The sequence below is a fragment of the Oncorhynchus mykiss genome, chromosome 5 (assembly GCF_057628025.1).
Source record: "Oncorhynchus mykiss isolate SJ-2025 chromosome 5, ASM5762802v1, whole genome shotgun sequence".
Taxonomy (NCBI): Eukaryota; Metazoa; Chordata; class Actinopteri; order Salmoniformes; family Salmonidae; genus Oncorhynchus; species Oncorhynchus mykiss.
The window spans coordinates 24,485,001-24,500,549 of NC_143026.1; the positions used below are offsets into that span (position 1 = coordinate 24,485,001).

General features: G+C 45.0%; 1 protein-coding gene across 7 annotated transcripts in view; it reads right to left on the reverse strand.

The window, feature by feature from the left end:
• The window catches only part of pik3r1 (phosphoinositide-3-kinase, regulatory subunit 1 (alpha)), a 56,872-nt gene that overhangs the window by 18,934 nt on the left and 22,389 nt on the right, over positions 1-15,549 (reverse strand). For 3 of the 7 annotated variants that reach the window (XM_090234255.1, XM_021602193.3, XM_090234257.1), the window contains 5 exons: positions 6,808-6,900; positions 6,009-6,083; positions 4,419-4,550; positions 3,370-3,571; positions 2,918-3,000 (listed from right to left, as the gene is read on the reverse strand). In XM_090234255.1, coding sequence (XP_090090381.1) covers positions 2,918-3,000; positions 3,370-3,571; positions 4,419-4,550; positions 6,009-6,083; positions 6,808-6,900 — 585 coding nt within the window. Of the gene's footprint in view, positions 578-2,917; positions 3,001-3,330; positions 3,572-4,418; positions 4,551-6,008; positions 6,084-6,807; positions 6,901-15,549 lie in introns of those variants that run through there. The other 4 variants (XM_021602192.3, XM_021602191.3, XM_021602194.3 and 1 more) reach the window with 2 other exon arrangements.

Below are 15,549 nucleotides of genomic sequence, written 5' to 3' on the forward strand. Positions count from 1 at the left end.
GAAGATGACAGCCCAGTACTTAATGAAATCCAGGTAATCCGGTAACTCTTGGGAGGCAGGTGCAGCATGCGACCGCTTGCTTGCCTGCTCTGCTTTCCTGACTGCCTGGCTTACTCCTTGGTCTGGCGCAGGTGGTGTGAGAGAGGGAGGGAAGCGTGCCTCTCTGTACCTCTCTCGCTCTACCTCACCACTCTCTTCCTCGCTAACCCACCCCAGTCTCCCACTCTCTCTCTTGCTCTCTACCTCCCACTTTCTCTCTCTACCTGCCTTCTCTTTCTACACCCTTCTCTCTCTAGCCACCCATCTCCTCTTGCTCTACCCCTCTCCCCTTGCTCTACCCCTCTCCCCTTGCTCTACCCCTCTCCCCTTGCTCTACCCCCCTCCCCTTGCTCTACCCCCCTCCCCTTGCTCTACCCCCTCTATCAACTCCCTCTCACTCTCCCAACCCACCCCCCATCCTCTCCCGACTACCCTCTACCCCCTCTCCTCTTTCTCTCTCTCTGGGCGTGTTGGGGCCGCTGATTGGTTAATGATTAGCTGAGCTGCTGCCCCGGTGTTGGCCCTGCATGCCCACTCTGAAACCTGGCCATAGTGCCGACCGAGTCTTTGTGCGTGTCCCTCTCCGTGTTTGAAAGGAAGGGAGTAGGGAGTGTTCAGTCTTATGATTAACTCGCACAGGTTCAGATATTTGCTGAGCTGGGCACTTTGGTGCTGGGAGGGATGTGTGGAGGGAGGGGGGGTTAGAGGGGGAGGATTGTGGCCCAAGGAAGTAGGAGCAGCCACTGGGCTAACAAGAGGTGCTCTGTGGAACAGACCCAGTTTCCAGCCAACTAAAACTAAGTAGGCCTTTGGCTGATTACTTAAAATAGTCCCCCAGTAACTGAGGAGGCACACAGACACTCACACACAGGCAGATTATTATTCAGAGAAACACACATGTGCAGACAGTAAACATAAACACGCTTTCGTAGAAAGTCTCACATGCTCTCAAAGACAAACACACATTCACACACAGGTGATGTTAAACAGGTCAAATTTGACACAACTGATCACCAAACGGCTCCCCTCCCAGTTTCAACCTGCCTGGCGTGTATGTATATGTGTGTGTGTCTGTACATGGAACATAGTATGTTTGTGTGTGAGCATACGAGTGTTCATTCACACAGGAAGGAACCTGGCTGGTTCAGCAGAAAGAGAAAAGCTTGCGGTGGTGAGCTTGTCATTCCCCGCCCGGCCAGCCTCCCCGCCCGGCCAGCCTCCCCGCCAGGCCAGCCTCCCCGCCCGGCCAGCCTCCCCGCCCGGCCAGCCTCCCCGCCCGGCCAGCCTCCCCGTCGGCCCATTGCTCCTGCAGGTGCGAACTCCTGACAAATAGTCCCAAACAGGTAATAAAACGTTTTAACAGTCACAGCCAGGCACTGGGCCTGCCCACCAAAAGCAGTTTTAACTAGCGACTGTAAAAAGCCAACTGTGCCACGCAAACGTTCTGCAGTCCTACACCATCCGGCCTGCTGGAGTCTAGAGAATGCTAGGGTAACTGGTTAGTTGAAAAATAAAATCAAATTTTATAGCTTTAAAAAAAAATACAATATAGGGTATTATTCCTTCATGGCCTGAATTTATCTAATCTTCAAAATGTAGTTTGTGCATTTCTGGCCACGGTATAACATCTTACATAATTAATCAAGGGTAGCCTACTTCACTTCACAGCACATGTAGGATGGAATTCACCTAGAGCCCTGTAACCTCAACTACTTTCACTTTGATCTCAACACGCCACTGATTTCCTGCTCGAGAGGATGGATGCTCTATCCTGGGCTACAAACCAAAAATGAACAACCCATTTTTACACAATACCGTTTTAGACCCCATCATTGAGAGACTACCATGGGTTAACAAACTCCTGCAGCCTAAGTCTAGGCTATATGCTTCAATTTGCATAACTGTTTTGATGAGTCAAGCTAGTTCCTCCCATCCCAGAAGAATGCTCTGCAGGTTCCATCGCCAAGTCACAATGAAAGATGTGTGACAAACACAGCCAAGCCAAGATTCTGGTATTAAAGATTGCGTTATAAATGTGAGGGAAAAAATTCAGCGATTCTAAATTAAAGGCTGATATTTAAGCAATAAGTTCAGAGGGGGTGGTATATGGCCAATAGAACATGACTAAGAGTTGTTCTTGTTGTTATGCAAGCCAAATTCTAGGCTAGAAGCAAGGAGAAATAATGTGTTTAATAAAACCATTATTGCTTTTCTTTTGTCATTTGCTGTGATATATCAAAAACAGTGTAGTGATACTTCAAATAGAACAGTAAACGTGGATTTTTGCATCATACCCATATACAGACGGGTGGAATGGTGTTTTAGCCAATCAGCATCCAGGATCCAAACTACCCGGTTTATAAATGAAGACAGGCTAATTGCAGCCAATTTGCAAACATTCACTGGCATATAACAATAAAGCCTTTGAAACAAGTGCAGAAAACCTTAACTAAAGCTGTAATAAATGGAGCCAGCCAGGTATGCGATGGGGCAGCTTTTGACCCACAATGGAGGCTTTTTCCCATGCAGTGCAGCCAGTACATCCTGTGCTCTGTGCTACTGCTAGAGTGCGAGCCCCCGTGTGGCTCTACGGGCTAAGATCAGCCCAGGTTCCCTGCTTTTCCCCTCGGCTCCCGCACTCAGTCAGTCAGTAACTACCATGGGCTTAGCGCCACTGCAGTCTTAATATATGCACTTGGGCCATTCTCTCAATGCCCCTCAATAACAAAGTACAGTACATGAGTGTAAATAATTTCACAGAGGAAGAGATGGGCAGTCCTATTGCTTTAAATATAGTTGTTCTGTATCTCTGCATACACCCCCAACCAGAAATTTAACAGATGACGAATAACGGAAAAGGACAATGTGTGTTTCAAACCTGGAGCCGCCTGTGCTTCTGTCCATTCGCTAGTCACAAGGGTCTCAATGATCTTGATGTGAGCATCCGGGCTGGGCTCGCAGCTGATGAGAGTGAAAAAAAAAGAAGTAAAATAGAGTAAGCGATTCTCAGGCCAGCTGACTGGCCCTGCTGTTGTGATTAATGTGTGCATGATCTTGCTCCATCTTTGTCACTCTCTAACTGATGGGACTTCAAGCATGGCTGCTTTAATTGCAACAGCACAGCTGGCAAATAGAAAATCTTCCAAACCTAAATCCTTTCACTGCAAATGTGTGTGTCAGTGAGAGTGTGTGTGTGTGTGTGTGTGTGTGTGTGTGTGTGTGTGTGTAGGCTGCTTGCCTGAGAGTGTGTTTCCTTGAGTATATAAAAAGTGTCTGGCTGTCTGTGCACACCTGTCTGTGAGTGCCAGTTCCTCTCTCTCCTGCACCCACCTGGCAGCCTGCTGTCTGAAGAGCACGGGGCTGAAGATCTCACCCAGGGCACGGGAGCTGAGCAGGTTCTTGGGCGCGTTGTGGCACACTCGGGACCAGTGGCGCAGCAGGCAGTGGAAGGTGAGCCAGTACTGGGCTGGCAGGCTGGGCGTGCTGGCGATGCGACGCAGCAGCTGGGCACACTCCTTGGGGCTCTGCACCTCTGTGGGACCAAAACACAGCTGTCAGAGAGGGAGGTGTGTCATACATACACATGTTTCTATGTGCTAACACTTACGCACAAATTCATAGATAGCGATCACATAGGGAGATATACACATTGCATTGCCACACATGCACGACTTTGAATGTGTGCACAGGTACGCACTAACAAAACCCTTCAAAAAGCTCTCGCAGTTAAAGCTACAGAGGTGCTAGCAGACTTCCCTTCGACCAATGGGGTGGCAGAAAAGGGAGCCCTGTGCTCAGTAATCGGGTTAGACAACCGCATTGAGATTGTGTGTGCTCAACAATGAGTGGAGTGCAAGGTACACTTGCAGGTGATTGGCTAGCACTGAGATAAACTTGTATAAGTTAACAACAGAGATCCTGTTTCTGGCCATGTGACAAAAAGATTACTCTGAGATATCTCTGTCTTATGTTCTTCCGTGCTAAAGCAAACCTGCTGTGTGTGTGTGTGTGTGTGCGGATATTGACACTAGCTCTAGGTACTGTGGGTTCCCTCTCCAAGGTACAGAGTGTTCAGCAGCCCGGCCAGTGGTAGATTAGGTTAGGACTGCTGCTGTAGGCCAATAATTAACTAGACACCGTACCTTTGGGTTGAGGCACGTTCCACTGAAAGTGATTGCTGAGAGCAACAAACAAATTGAATGAACAGCAACCTCTAACCGACATGCTGATTTGGACATGACCCATTTTCTAGTAGAACATTGACATTAAGGAAACAGCAGGTGCTATAGAATATTGGTTATGTGATTGTGTGTACATCATGTGGTGTACTCTGATGAGTGTATGGCAGTGTTACAGTCACAGTGTGTGTGTGTGAGTACCTTGGGCGGTGTGGACCAGCTGAGTGTAGATGGCCGGTGGGATGACAGGCTGGGGAAGATCCTGCAGGTACCGACGTAGACCGTCACACAGCATCTGCAGGTCCATCTGGTCCAGGTCTGCTGACGGAGGATCTGAATAGAACCACATACCATTAGCTCAAAGTCAAACTGTTTTTCCCCCCAAAAAATTGCACACAAAGTCAAATAACATTGAATTCAGGTGGATATACAGTGCATTCGAAAAGTATTCAGACCCCTTGACTTTTCCACATTTTGTGGAACCCATAATGACAGGTTTAGTAATGTTTGCAAAAAATGTATACCTTATTTACATAATTATTCAGACCCTTTGCTATTCGACTCGAAATTGAGCTCAGGTGCATCCTGTTTCCAGTGATCATCCAGATGTTTCTACAACTTGGGAGTCCACCTGTGGTAAATTCAATTGATTGGACATGATTTTCAAAAGCACACACTTGTCTATATAAAAGTTTGCACAGTTGACGGTGCATGTTAGATCAAACACCAAGCCATGAGGTCGAAGGAATTGTCCATAGAGCTCCGAGACAGGATTGTGTCGAGACACAGATCTGGGGGAGGGTACCAAAACATTTCTGCAGTATTAAAGGTCCCCAAGAACACAGTGGCCTCCATCATTCTAAAATGGAAGAGCTCTAGAGTTCCTCTGTGGAGATGGGGGAACTTTCCAGTAGGACAGCACTCCACCAATCAGGCCTTTATGGTAGAGTGGCCAGACGGAAGCCACTCCCCACTAAAAAGGCACATGACAGCCCACTTGGAGTTTGCCAAAAGGGACACAAAGGACTCTCAGACCATGAAAAACAAGATTCTCTGGTATGATGAAACCAAGATTGAACTCTGACCTGAATGTGTCCGCTCAACACCTGGCCAATACCATCCCTACGGTGAAACATCGTGGTGGCAGCATCATGCAGTGGGGATGTTTTTCGGCGGCAGGGACTGGGAGACTAGTCAGGATCAAGGGAAAAATGAATGGCGCAAAGTACAGAGATCCTTGATGAAAACCTGCGCTAGAGCGCTCAGAACCTTAGACTGTGGCGAAGGTTCACCTTCCAACAGGACAGCGACTATAAGCACACAGCCAAGACTACGCATGATTGGCTTCGGGACAAGTATCTGAATGTCCTTGAGTGGCCCAGCCAGAGCCGATCAAACATCTCTGGAGAGACATGAAAATAGCTGTGCAGCGACACTCCCCATCCAGCCGGACAGACCTTGAGAGGATCTGCAGAGAAGAATGGGAGAAAATCCCCAAATACAGGTGTGCCATGCTTGTAGCGTCATACCCAAGAAGACTCGAGGCTATAATCGCTGCCAAAGGTACTTCAACAAAGTACTGAGTAAAGGGTCTAAATACTTAATTAAAATGTGCTATTTCTAAAAAACTGTTTTTGCTTTGTCATTGAGGTAGGTGTGTAGATTGATGAGGAAAAAAAACAATTTAATACATTTTAGAATAAAGCTGTAACATAACAAAATGTGGAAAAAGTCAAGGGGTCTGAATACTTTACGAATGCACTGTAAGAGATAAACATGAATTCTGCTCACCAGTGTCAAAGCACTGTCTAACATCCAGTCCACCATCGGCTGTGAAGGTCCTGTACAGCGTTGGGTTGTCCAGACCTACACAGAATCAAGCAGCACATGATAAGCCCCTAGCTTAGATGCAACTACATAAATTCCTAGAAAGTCATAAAATCACTATAAAAAGGCCTTCCGATTTATTTAAGTATAAAAACATTCAGGGAATAAAGCGCACTACAAACTACCAGACCTAGTCTCAGAGAGTTAGGTAAACCTGCTTTTAGTTTCTTTGCACCTTACTTGTGGAATATCCTCCCAAACTCTCTCAAATTGGATATCATGATGCCTCTGGAGAGCTACCCTTTAGGTTTTTGCTCTAACCCCAGTTTTAACTAATGTGATTCATCTTATGAACCAGCTAAGTGTGAGAATCAGGAGCGCTAGATTAATAGGGTTGGAGCGAAAATCTACCGGGATGGTAGCTCTCCAGGAACAGGGTTGGAAAGCCCTACTCTAGGGCAATTAAGACAGCTGATTAATTACTTTGAATGTGTTTTGTTTTCTATGATTGTGTTTTGTATCACTGTTCTGCTTTTCATAGTGTATAGATTTGGGAATATTATTGTAATTACAGGGCTCTTCAGACCAAAGAGACCTTTATCTCAGCATGACTTCTTGTCAAAATAAAGGTTAAATAAATAATGACATAAGTAACTGAAACCATGTTGATACACGAGGGGTGGATCTTCTAGAATGAAATCTAGGAAATGTTTAGATGACCAGTGTGGATGTGTGCTAGTCCATTGTGTACAGGCCAGTGCACCTTTCTTCTCGATGGCTTCCAGCAGCTTGGCCAGCATGGGAGGAGCTGTCTCTGGGAGCGCAAACTGCTCTGTCAGGTCCAGGAGGGCGGAGCCTGGAAGACGAGAGAAGAGAGGAATAACGGTTCAGTAAGTCATTTCCACTTAAAAAAGGTTGTTTTAGGATTCAATCGATAACAATTATGGAGGCTAACAAAGAGTGAGAGAGGAAAGGGGATAAGTTGTTGAGGGTTCATTTTATTTCAACATTTCAGGAAGTGCATTGAAATGCAGTACATTAACTGAAAGTTGCCCGATCCTGGTTTAACCAAGCCCTGGATGGTTATAGGTAACGGAGTCAATTCCTCCAACCCTGTCTAACACGACACAAAGGGGCCAATTTTGGGCCTCCACTTCAATCCCACCACCATGATGGTCTCCACCCACATCCCTTGCCCTCAGGCAGCCTATTAATATATCAATCCCACGTTGCAATGCATTCACATGGTACGCCTTTTAAAAATGGTCAGGAAGGGAGATTTGGGACTGGAGCGCTACTTCAAAAGGTATTGCAGACACCAGAGCAAAGGACTGATGGAGAGACAAAAAGGCAACTGTGCACAACCGAACGATTCAGGTTGGAGAGGTGCCGAGCAGTAGGCTACCATGAAGGTAGCGTTGGGGTGGACCAAGGGGCTAAGCAAACACCATGTGATATGCATGAGGCAAGCCAGGTCTGAGGCTTTGCCCCCCCCCACTCCACTATTTTCATTAGATCTTAGCATCCAGGTGTGGACATGAAAGGGTCTGTGGGCTGGCACCAATTTTATTTGGATTTGCAAAAAGGTTATTTTGAAAGAGCACCTTTCTGAAAGGCCCAACTGTTTGAGGATTTCAGTCTGCAGTTTCAAACGCAGACGACCATGAATGGAGCCCCTTTCACAGTTTCCCTTTATTTCACTAATTAAGAGATGTATTTATTTATGTTAGATGCTCTACATCTCAGAAGATTTCAAAGGGTTCCAATATTAAGGCAATGTAGTGGCATTGCCTACATGTGATTTTATCCTATTGTTTTTAACAAACAAATGTCAATTATTTTGCTCTACCCTTTTTTGTAAACGGGCACAAAACCGGGCATCTAGAGTAGCCATCTACCCATAAACACCGGTCTTTAGCCTGGAAACGTTCTCTCCCCCAGGAGATTATTATTTTGCTTGCCTAAATAATTTCCTGCCATATTTTAACATTATGTCCTCGTTAGCGCACCAAACGCTGTGGATAACGCTGTCCGGTTGTATGTGAACCAACTGGATTAGCAGGGAGAAAGACCTTCAGCCACTAAACACGCTAAACCCTGTGTAGGCTAAAGAGACAACCGTCATCTGGAAGACACAGTGTGGACCGCACCACACGGACCAGAAAGCGAGTCATTTTCTCAGAAGCAGTGAACTTTGAGGTACTGGAACAGCAACGTTTCCCCAAATAGAGAGCTAGGCATCCAGTGCCACCTCTGCATGACTTGGAAGTGTAACCTTCCTACCCAGACAGACATCCTACACTGCTGTCAATCTACTGCCAAAGCCCTGCCTGCATTGGCCTCCCGCTTCTGGGAAACTCACTTCACAACCTGGGGCTAAATTTACACCTGGCCTCAGTGCTGCTAAAAGTAAATATGCAGAACAACAAGCCTAGCTAGACCTAGATACAATCATCATGTTCTATTTTTTCAACTTATCTACAATCACATTCTAGCATTCCTAGATTATAGATAAGACTGCATTTACCATTGTGATAACTATAGTAAGATACATTGTGTTCTTAAAAGTGAAATGCTACCTCTGTGTGCTCATCTGTACAGAGACACACACTGATTTTAGTATCAGAGCTTTGAGTAGACCTATATCAGATTTCACAATATTATTTTCTACGATATAATGTACATAGATACTATGACTCTAAGTAACAGGGGGGGAAAAAACGATTGGTTGGTGGATATTCCCTCAAACCGCAGTACTATTCAAAGTGTCCTGTATCTGGGACTGTGTATATTTACTCTATCCATAGCAGCCCTGTGAGTGATACAGGGAGGGGGAAGATAAAGTTGTTTCTCAGTACCATCTGCGCGACCTGATAGTTCCAATGCCGACGGGTCGGTGTCGAGTGACACAGAAAATGACAAATGTTCGGGCCGATCAGTTGGTGATTTCCATGAGGCACTGCCACGAGACCAAGAAACAGAGCAGAAGGGATCTAATGAAGGCAGAGGGGCAGTGAACGAGCGAGAGAGAGAATGCAAGGGGCAGCGAGAGAGAGAGTGAGGGGCGGCGAGCAAGCGAGAGCGCGCGAGAGGGCGCAGAGAAGGAATCGGCCACAGAGAAGTCCTTGGTAGCAGGCCACTTCGATGGAACTGTGTTATCCTCAAAGCCGGAAAAAAATGTGTTTAGCTTGTCCGGAAGCAAGATGCCGGTGTCCGCGACGTGGCTGGTTTTCCCTTTGTAGTCCATGATTGTCTGTAGACTCTGCCACAAACATCTCGTGTCTGCCGTTGAATTGCGACTCCACTTTGTCTCTGTACTGGCGTTTTTTCCTGTTTGATTGCCTTACCAGAGAATAACTACACTTTTTGTATTCGGCCATATTCCCAGTCACCTTGCCATGGTTTAATGCGGTGTTTCCTTCTTTCAGTTTTGCGCGATTGCTAAAACATCTATCCACAGTTTCTGGTTTGGGTTGGTTTTAATAGTCAGAGTGTGTACAACATCTCTTACACACCTCCTGATTAACTCAGTCAACGTATCTGTGTATTTGTCAATGTTATTCTCAGAGGCTTCCCGGAACATATCCCAGTCCGTGTGATTAAAACAATCTTGAAGCCTGGATTCTGATTGGTCAGACCAGCGTTGAATAGACCTTAGGCAGAAACTCAAACAGGAAGTACCCGTGCTATAGGAAGGGAGGGGGGGGGGGGGGCTTGTAGGCATTTCGACATTTTGAGTAGCAGCAGTCCAATGTTTTTCCAAAGCGAGTACCACAGTCAATGTGTTGGTAGAACTTCCATAGCATTTTCCTCCAATTTGCTTTGTTAAAATCCACGGCAACAATAAATGCAGCCTCAGGATATGTGGTTTCCAGTGTGTATAAAGTCCAGTGTAGTTCTTTGAGGGCAGTCATGGTATTGGCTTGAGGGGGAATATACACGGCTGTGACTATAACCAAAGATAATTCTCTTGGGAGGTAATGCGGTCAGCATTTGATTGTGAGGTATTCTAGGTCGGGTAAACAAAATTGAGTGTCTGCATGTTATTACAATCACACCATGAGTAGTTAATCATGAAACATACACCCCCACCTTTCATATTCCCAGAGAATTCATTATTTCTGTCTGCGCTATGTACTGAGAACCCAGCTGGATGTATGGACAGGGACAGTATATCCCGACAGAGCCATGTTTCTGTGAAACAGTGTATGGTACAATCCCTGATGTTTCTCTGGAAGTAGATCCTCGTCCTGAACTGGTCTACTTTATTATCCAGAAACTGAACATTAGCGAGTAATATACCCGAAGCGGTGGATGGTGTGAACGCCTCCTGAGTCAGACTAGAAGTCCACTCCGAATACATCTCTGCCGGAGGTGTTTTGGAGCAGCCTCTTGAATAAGTTCCATTGCCTTGGGGGGGGGGGGGGGGGGGTACAAACAAAGGATCCAATTCAGGATAGTCGTATTCCTGGTCGTAATGTTGGTGAGTTACCGCCACTCTGATATCCAAAAGTTATTACCGGCTGTATGTAATATATTTTAAAAAAAATTGCTAATAATGTAAGAAATTAGTATGTAACAATAATGTAACAAAATACTGCAAAGTTGCTTAGGCACTAGAAGCAGACCTGCCATATCTGTTGGCACCATTAAGTTCCACTGGACTAGAACAGGGGTTCCCAAACTTTTTACACTTGGTGGACTCCCTTCCAGCATTGGGGAACATCACGAGAGAGGGGCGGCGAGCGAGTGCGCGCGAGAGAGAGAGGGGCGGCGAGAGAGAGGGGATGTGAGCGAGCGAGAGCACGAGAGAGAGGGGCGGCGAGCGAGAGCACGAGAGAGAGGGGCAGCGAGCAGACTCTCTCGCACTCTCTCTCTCGCGAGCGCAAGAGGGGTGGCGAGAGAGGGGCAGCAGCACGAGAGAGAGGGGCGTCGAGAGAGGGGCAGCAGAGAGAGCGAGGGGCAACGAGAGAGAGGGGCAACCAGATAAACTGGTTTATCCATTTCACTTGCTTTCGCTCCTTTGCTCTGCAGAGAGTGAACAAAGAATGCAAAAATACAGGTTAGTCCTTCTGCAGCTTTCAGCGCCGTCTCTCCCAAAGCTAAAAAAAAAATGTCTATGCCTGCATTATTATTATTTGCAGGATTCCTCATAATATCCCAGAAGGCATTAGCTCAGTCAGCCAGTCAGTCAACCACAGGTTGAGGAAGTCAACGCAGCTGCCACTGGTGCTGTGGTGCGGCAGGCGTCGGCGGAGGGAACACTCTCTCCCCAGTTCAAACGGTACCTGTAAACTCCAGTAACGGCTGTGGCCAGGCCAGGGCATGGAACACCAAAAACGGACTAAAGATAGCGCACATCTCTGTTAAGTGTAAGGTCCAGGCATTTTCATAGGTTCTAGTGTTTATTTTCTTCTGGGGAGGAGGTTCTGTGGAAAAAGTGTGACTGAAAACTGATGACCAGTAGAGCAGCCATAGTGTTCGATGTGTGACTTTAGTCCATTTACTTCAAGGGGCAACTGGGTATAAAAAAAAAAAAATCTGTCCTCAGCAGTTGACGCTTTGTTGAAACAATATTTAATTCTCAGGTCAGTATGGCTTTTTACTACTTTACCATGCAGTGTAATTGCATGTGAAATAGGCTATATAACATGGAGAAACCTTGAGTTTGGACACATGAAATGGGGCTGCAGGCATGAGAAAAGTGAGACTACGTCTCCCCCTGCAGAGAGAAAAAAGCAACGCATGCACCTCACCGAGAACCAATGAATAGCCTGTTGCTACACTGGCAGAAAAAAATCCAAGATAAAAAAATAAAAAAATATTAATTTATTGGTGCTTTGTGCAAAATATTTGGTTCAACTGAAGGTCTATAATAAACCAGTATCATAATGTACAATTTCAAGACTCACCATTACAGATTCCAAGAAATTAGACAAATAATGACGACAACCATTGCCATCCAGGCCGCTATTTGAACAAAAACAAAACTTTTGTTTGTTTAAGGCCTACATCAATTGATTCAATCAATAAAGTCCAAAGCATTCCCATTAATAGATATAAGAACCAAACTTCCTCTACCTTTGTTTAGCCATTATGAAAAAACACTACAGTACAGAAGAGGGAGGTGTCTACAGTCTACTTTGATAAACAGATATAGCTAGTGTGATAGATCCATATCACAGTTAGGGTTGCAAACTTTCCGGTAAATTTCTGTAATTTTTCCAGAAATTTTCCATGAGAGGTTAAGCCCTGGAATTTGGGGAATTTTGCTTAAATTCATTTTTTTGTTGTTGTTGCTTATAACAGTGAACCTTTTTTTTGTGGGATACACAAGGCAATTCTAGGTCTTGTGGCATATTTGGTTAAACTATCCCCAATTCAATGGAATTGAAACAGTGCATTCTTCCATCACATGTACAGTGCACTCTTCCATCCCATGTACAGATGATCTTGCACACTAATGAGATGCTATTGAGCCCACACTATGACACTGTCTGAGCCAAGGACGACATGCTTTCTGGTAAGTTTTGATTACAGTACTGGGTGGGATGAATATATTTTTTGTTAACCTCTTATGGCTGCATCCCTTGTTCTCAATTTCCACCCTAATCTAACTGCCTGTAGCTCAGCCCCAGAGGCAAGGATATGCATATTCTTGGTATCATTTGAATGGAAACATTCTGTATTTTGTGGAAATGTTAATTGAATGTAGGAGAATATAACAGTAGATCTGGTGGAAGAAAAGAGAAAGAGCATAAGTTTCTTTTTTTTAATTGTTGTAGCATCATCTTTCACATGTACTAGAAAGGCCACACAGTCAGATAGGATGCTGGGGATAATTTTGATGGATAACGCAAGAGAGCAACTGTAGGTGTGCAAAGTTTCAGACGGATAACTTCAGGAATGGGTGAGCTACATGACATTTAGCATGAAGTCACCCAGGTGTCCCACACAAGTTGCCCAAATGTACCCAAGTGGCCGAATTGGTGAAATGACCTATAACTATATACAACATATCAAAAAGCAATTCTAACACACACACACACACACACACACACACAAAACATTGTTTTTTCAATATTAGAACATTTAAAAAAACAGTACACCCTTTGGAAGTCCTCTACACAATATTTTGCTGCCTGTGCCATGTCCCATAGCAGTCTCTTTCTGATGTAAAGCAGAGGCAACCTGCAGAAGTGATGCAGGTCACGCGACACAGAACACAACGACGCCTCCATGCTGTGCCCTTTTGGCCCTGAGGCACAGTCATGCCTGCAGTAATGAACTGTGGCAAATGAACACCACTGGAGGCAGTAGTAGAGGGGGCAGAGGTAGAGCGTGCAGCTTGGCACCGGAGGCTCAAAGTCGGAGTCGCTATCACTGTGAAAGAAAACATAAAATAAATATTTGTAATGTATGAGCCTTTTATCATCACATAAAATAAACAGATATGTATTGTATAGAGCAGAGGGAAGTCACTAATGTGAAGTGCTGTTCCATTCAACTCCGGCCATTGTTGTGGGCCTGCCCTCCCCTGAACAGGAGGAGTAGCAGAGGCAGTGGTTGTGTGTGTGTGTTTGCTGTTCTACTCCATTCCATTTGAATAAAAAAATTGAAAATATACAGTGGGGCAAAAAAGTATTTAGTCAGCCACCAATTGTGCAAGTTCTCCCACTTAAAAATATGAGAGAGGCCTGTAATTTTCATCATAGGTACACTTCAACTATGACAGACAAAATGAGAAAAACAAATCCAGAAAATCACATTGTAGGATTATTTATACATTTATTTGCAAATTATGGTGGGAAATAAGTATTTGGTCACCTACAAACAAGCAAGATTTCTGGCTCTCACAGACCTGTAACTTCTTCTTTAAGAGGCTCCTCTGTCCTCCACTCATTACCTGTATTAATGGCACCTGTTTGAACTTGTTATCAGTATAAAATACACCTGTCCACAACAAACACCTGACCTCAAACAGTCACACTCCAAACTCCACCTATGGCCAAGACCAAAGAGCTGTCAAAGGACACCAGAAACAAAATTGTAGACCTGCACCAGGCTGGGAAGACTGAATCTGCAATAGGTAAGCAGCTTGGTTTGAAGAAATCAACTGTGGGAGCAATTATTAGGAAATGGAAGACATACAAGACCACTGATAATCTCCCTCGATCTGGGGCTCCATGCAAGATCTCACCACGTGGGGTCAAAATGATCACAAGAACGGTGAGCAAAAATCCCAGAACCACACGGGGGGACCTAGTGAATGACCTGCAGAGAGCTGGGACCAAAGTAACAAAGCCTAACATCAGTAACACACTACGCCGCCAGGGACTCAAATCCTGCAGTGCCAGACGTGTCCCCCTGCTTAAGCCAGTACATGTCCAGGCCGTCTGAAGTTTGCTAGAGAGCATTTGGATGATCCAGAAGAAGATTGGGAGAATGTCATATCGTCAGATGAAACCAAAAAAGAGAACTTTTTGGTAAAAACTTAACTCGTCGTGTTTGGAGGACAAAGAATGCTGAGTTGCATCCAAAGAACACCATACCTACTGTGAAGCATGGGGGTGGAAACATCATGCTTCGGGGCTGTTTTTCTGCAAAGGGACCAGGACGACTGATCCGTGTAAAGGAAAGAATGAATGGGGCCATGTATCGTGAGTTTTTGAGTGAAAACCTCCTTCCATCAGCAAGGGCATTGAAGATGAAACGTGGCTGGGTCTTTCAGCATGACAGTGATCCCAAACACACCGCCCGGGCAAGGAAGGAGTGGCTTCGTAAGAAGCATTTCAAGGTCCTGGATTGGCCTAGCCAGTCTCCAGATCTCAACCCCATAGAGAATCTTTGGAGGGAGTTGAAAGTCTGTGTTGCCCAGCAACAGCCCCAAAACATAACTGCTCTAGATGAGATCTGCATGGAGGAATGGGCCAAAATACCAGCAACAGTGTGTGAAAACCTTGTGAAGACTTACAGAAAACATTTGACCTCTGTCATTACCAACAAAGGGTATATAACAAAGTATTGAGATAAGTATTTGGTCAATAACAAAAGTTTATTTTCCACCATAATTGGCAAATAAATTCATTAAAAATCCTACGTGATTTTCTGGATTTTTTCTCATTTTATCTGTCATAGTTGAAGTGTACCTATGATGAAAATTACAGGCCTCATCTTTTTAAGTGGGAGAACTCGCACAATTGGTGGCTGACAATACTTTTTTGCCCCACTGTATATATCTGACATGGAAATATATATATATATATATATATATATATATATATCATACAACGGCAGTAGCACTTACCCGTCCAGAAGTACGTCCTGTCCTTGCAGAAACAGCTCCTCAGCTCCTGTTTGAATCATAACACTCAAAGATTCCTCATACCAAAAAAATCTCTCACTTTCTCGATCAATCTATTCTATAATCTGGTGCAAATCTGTATACTATGACTTCGCTTTTCCTGATTTATTCGCCATGATGTCTTCAATGAAATCGTTGAAA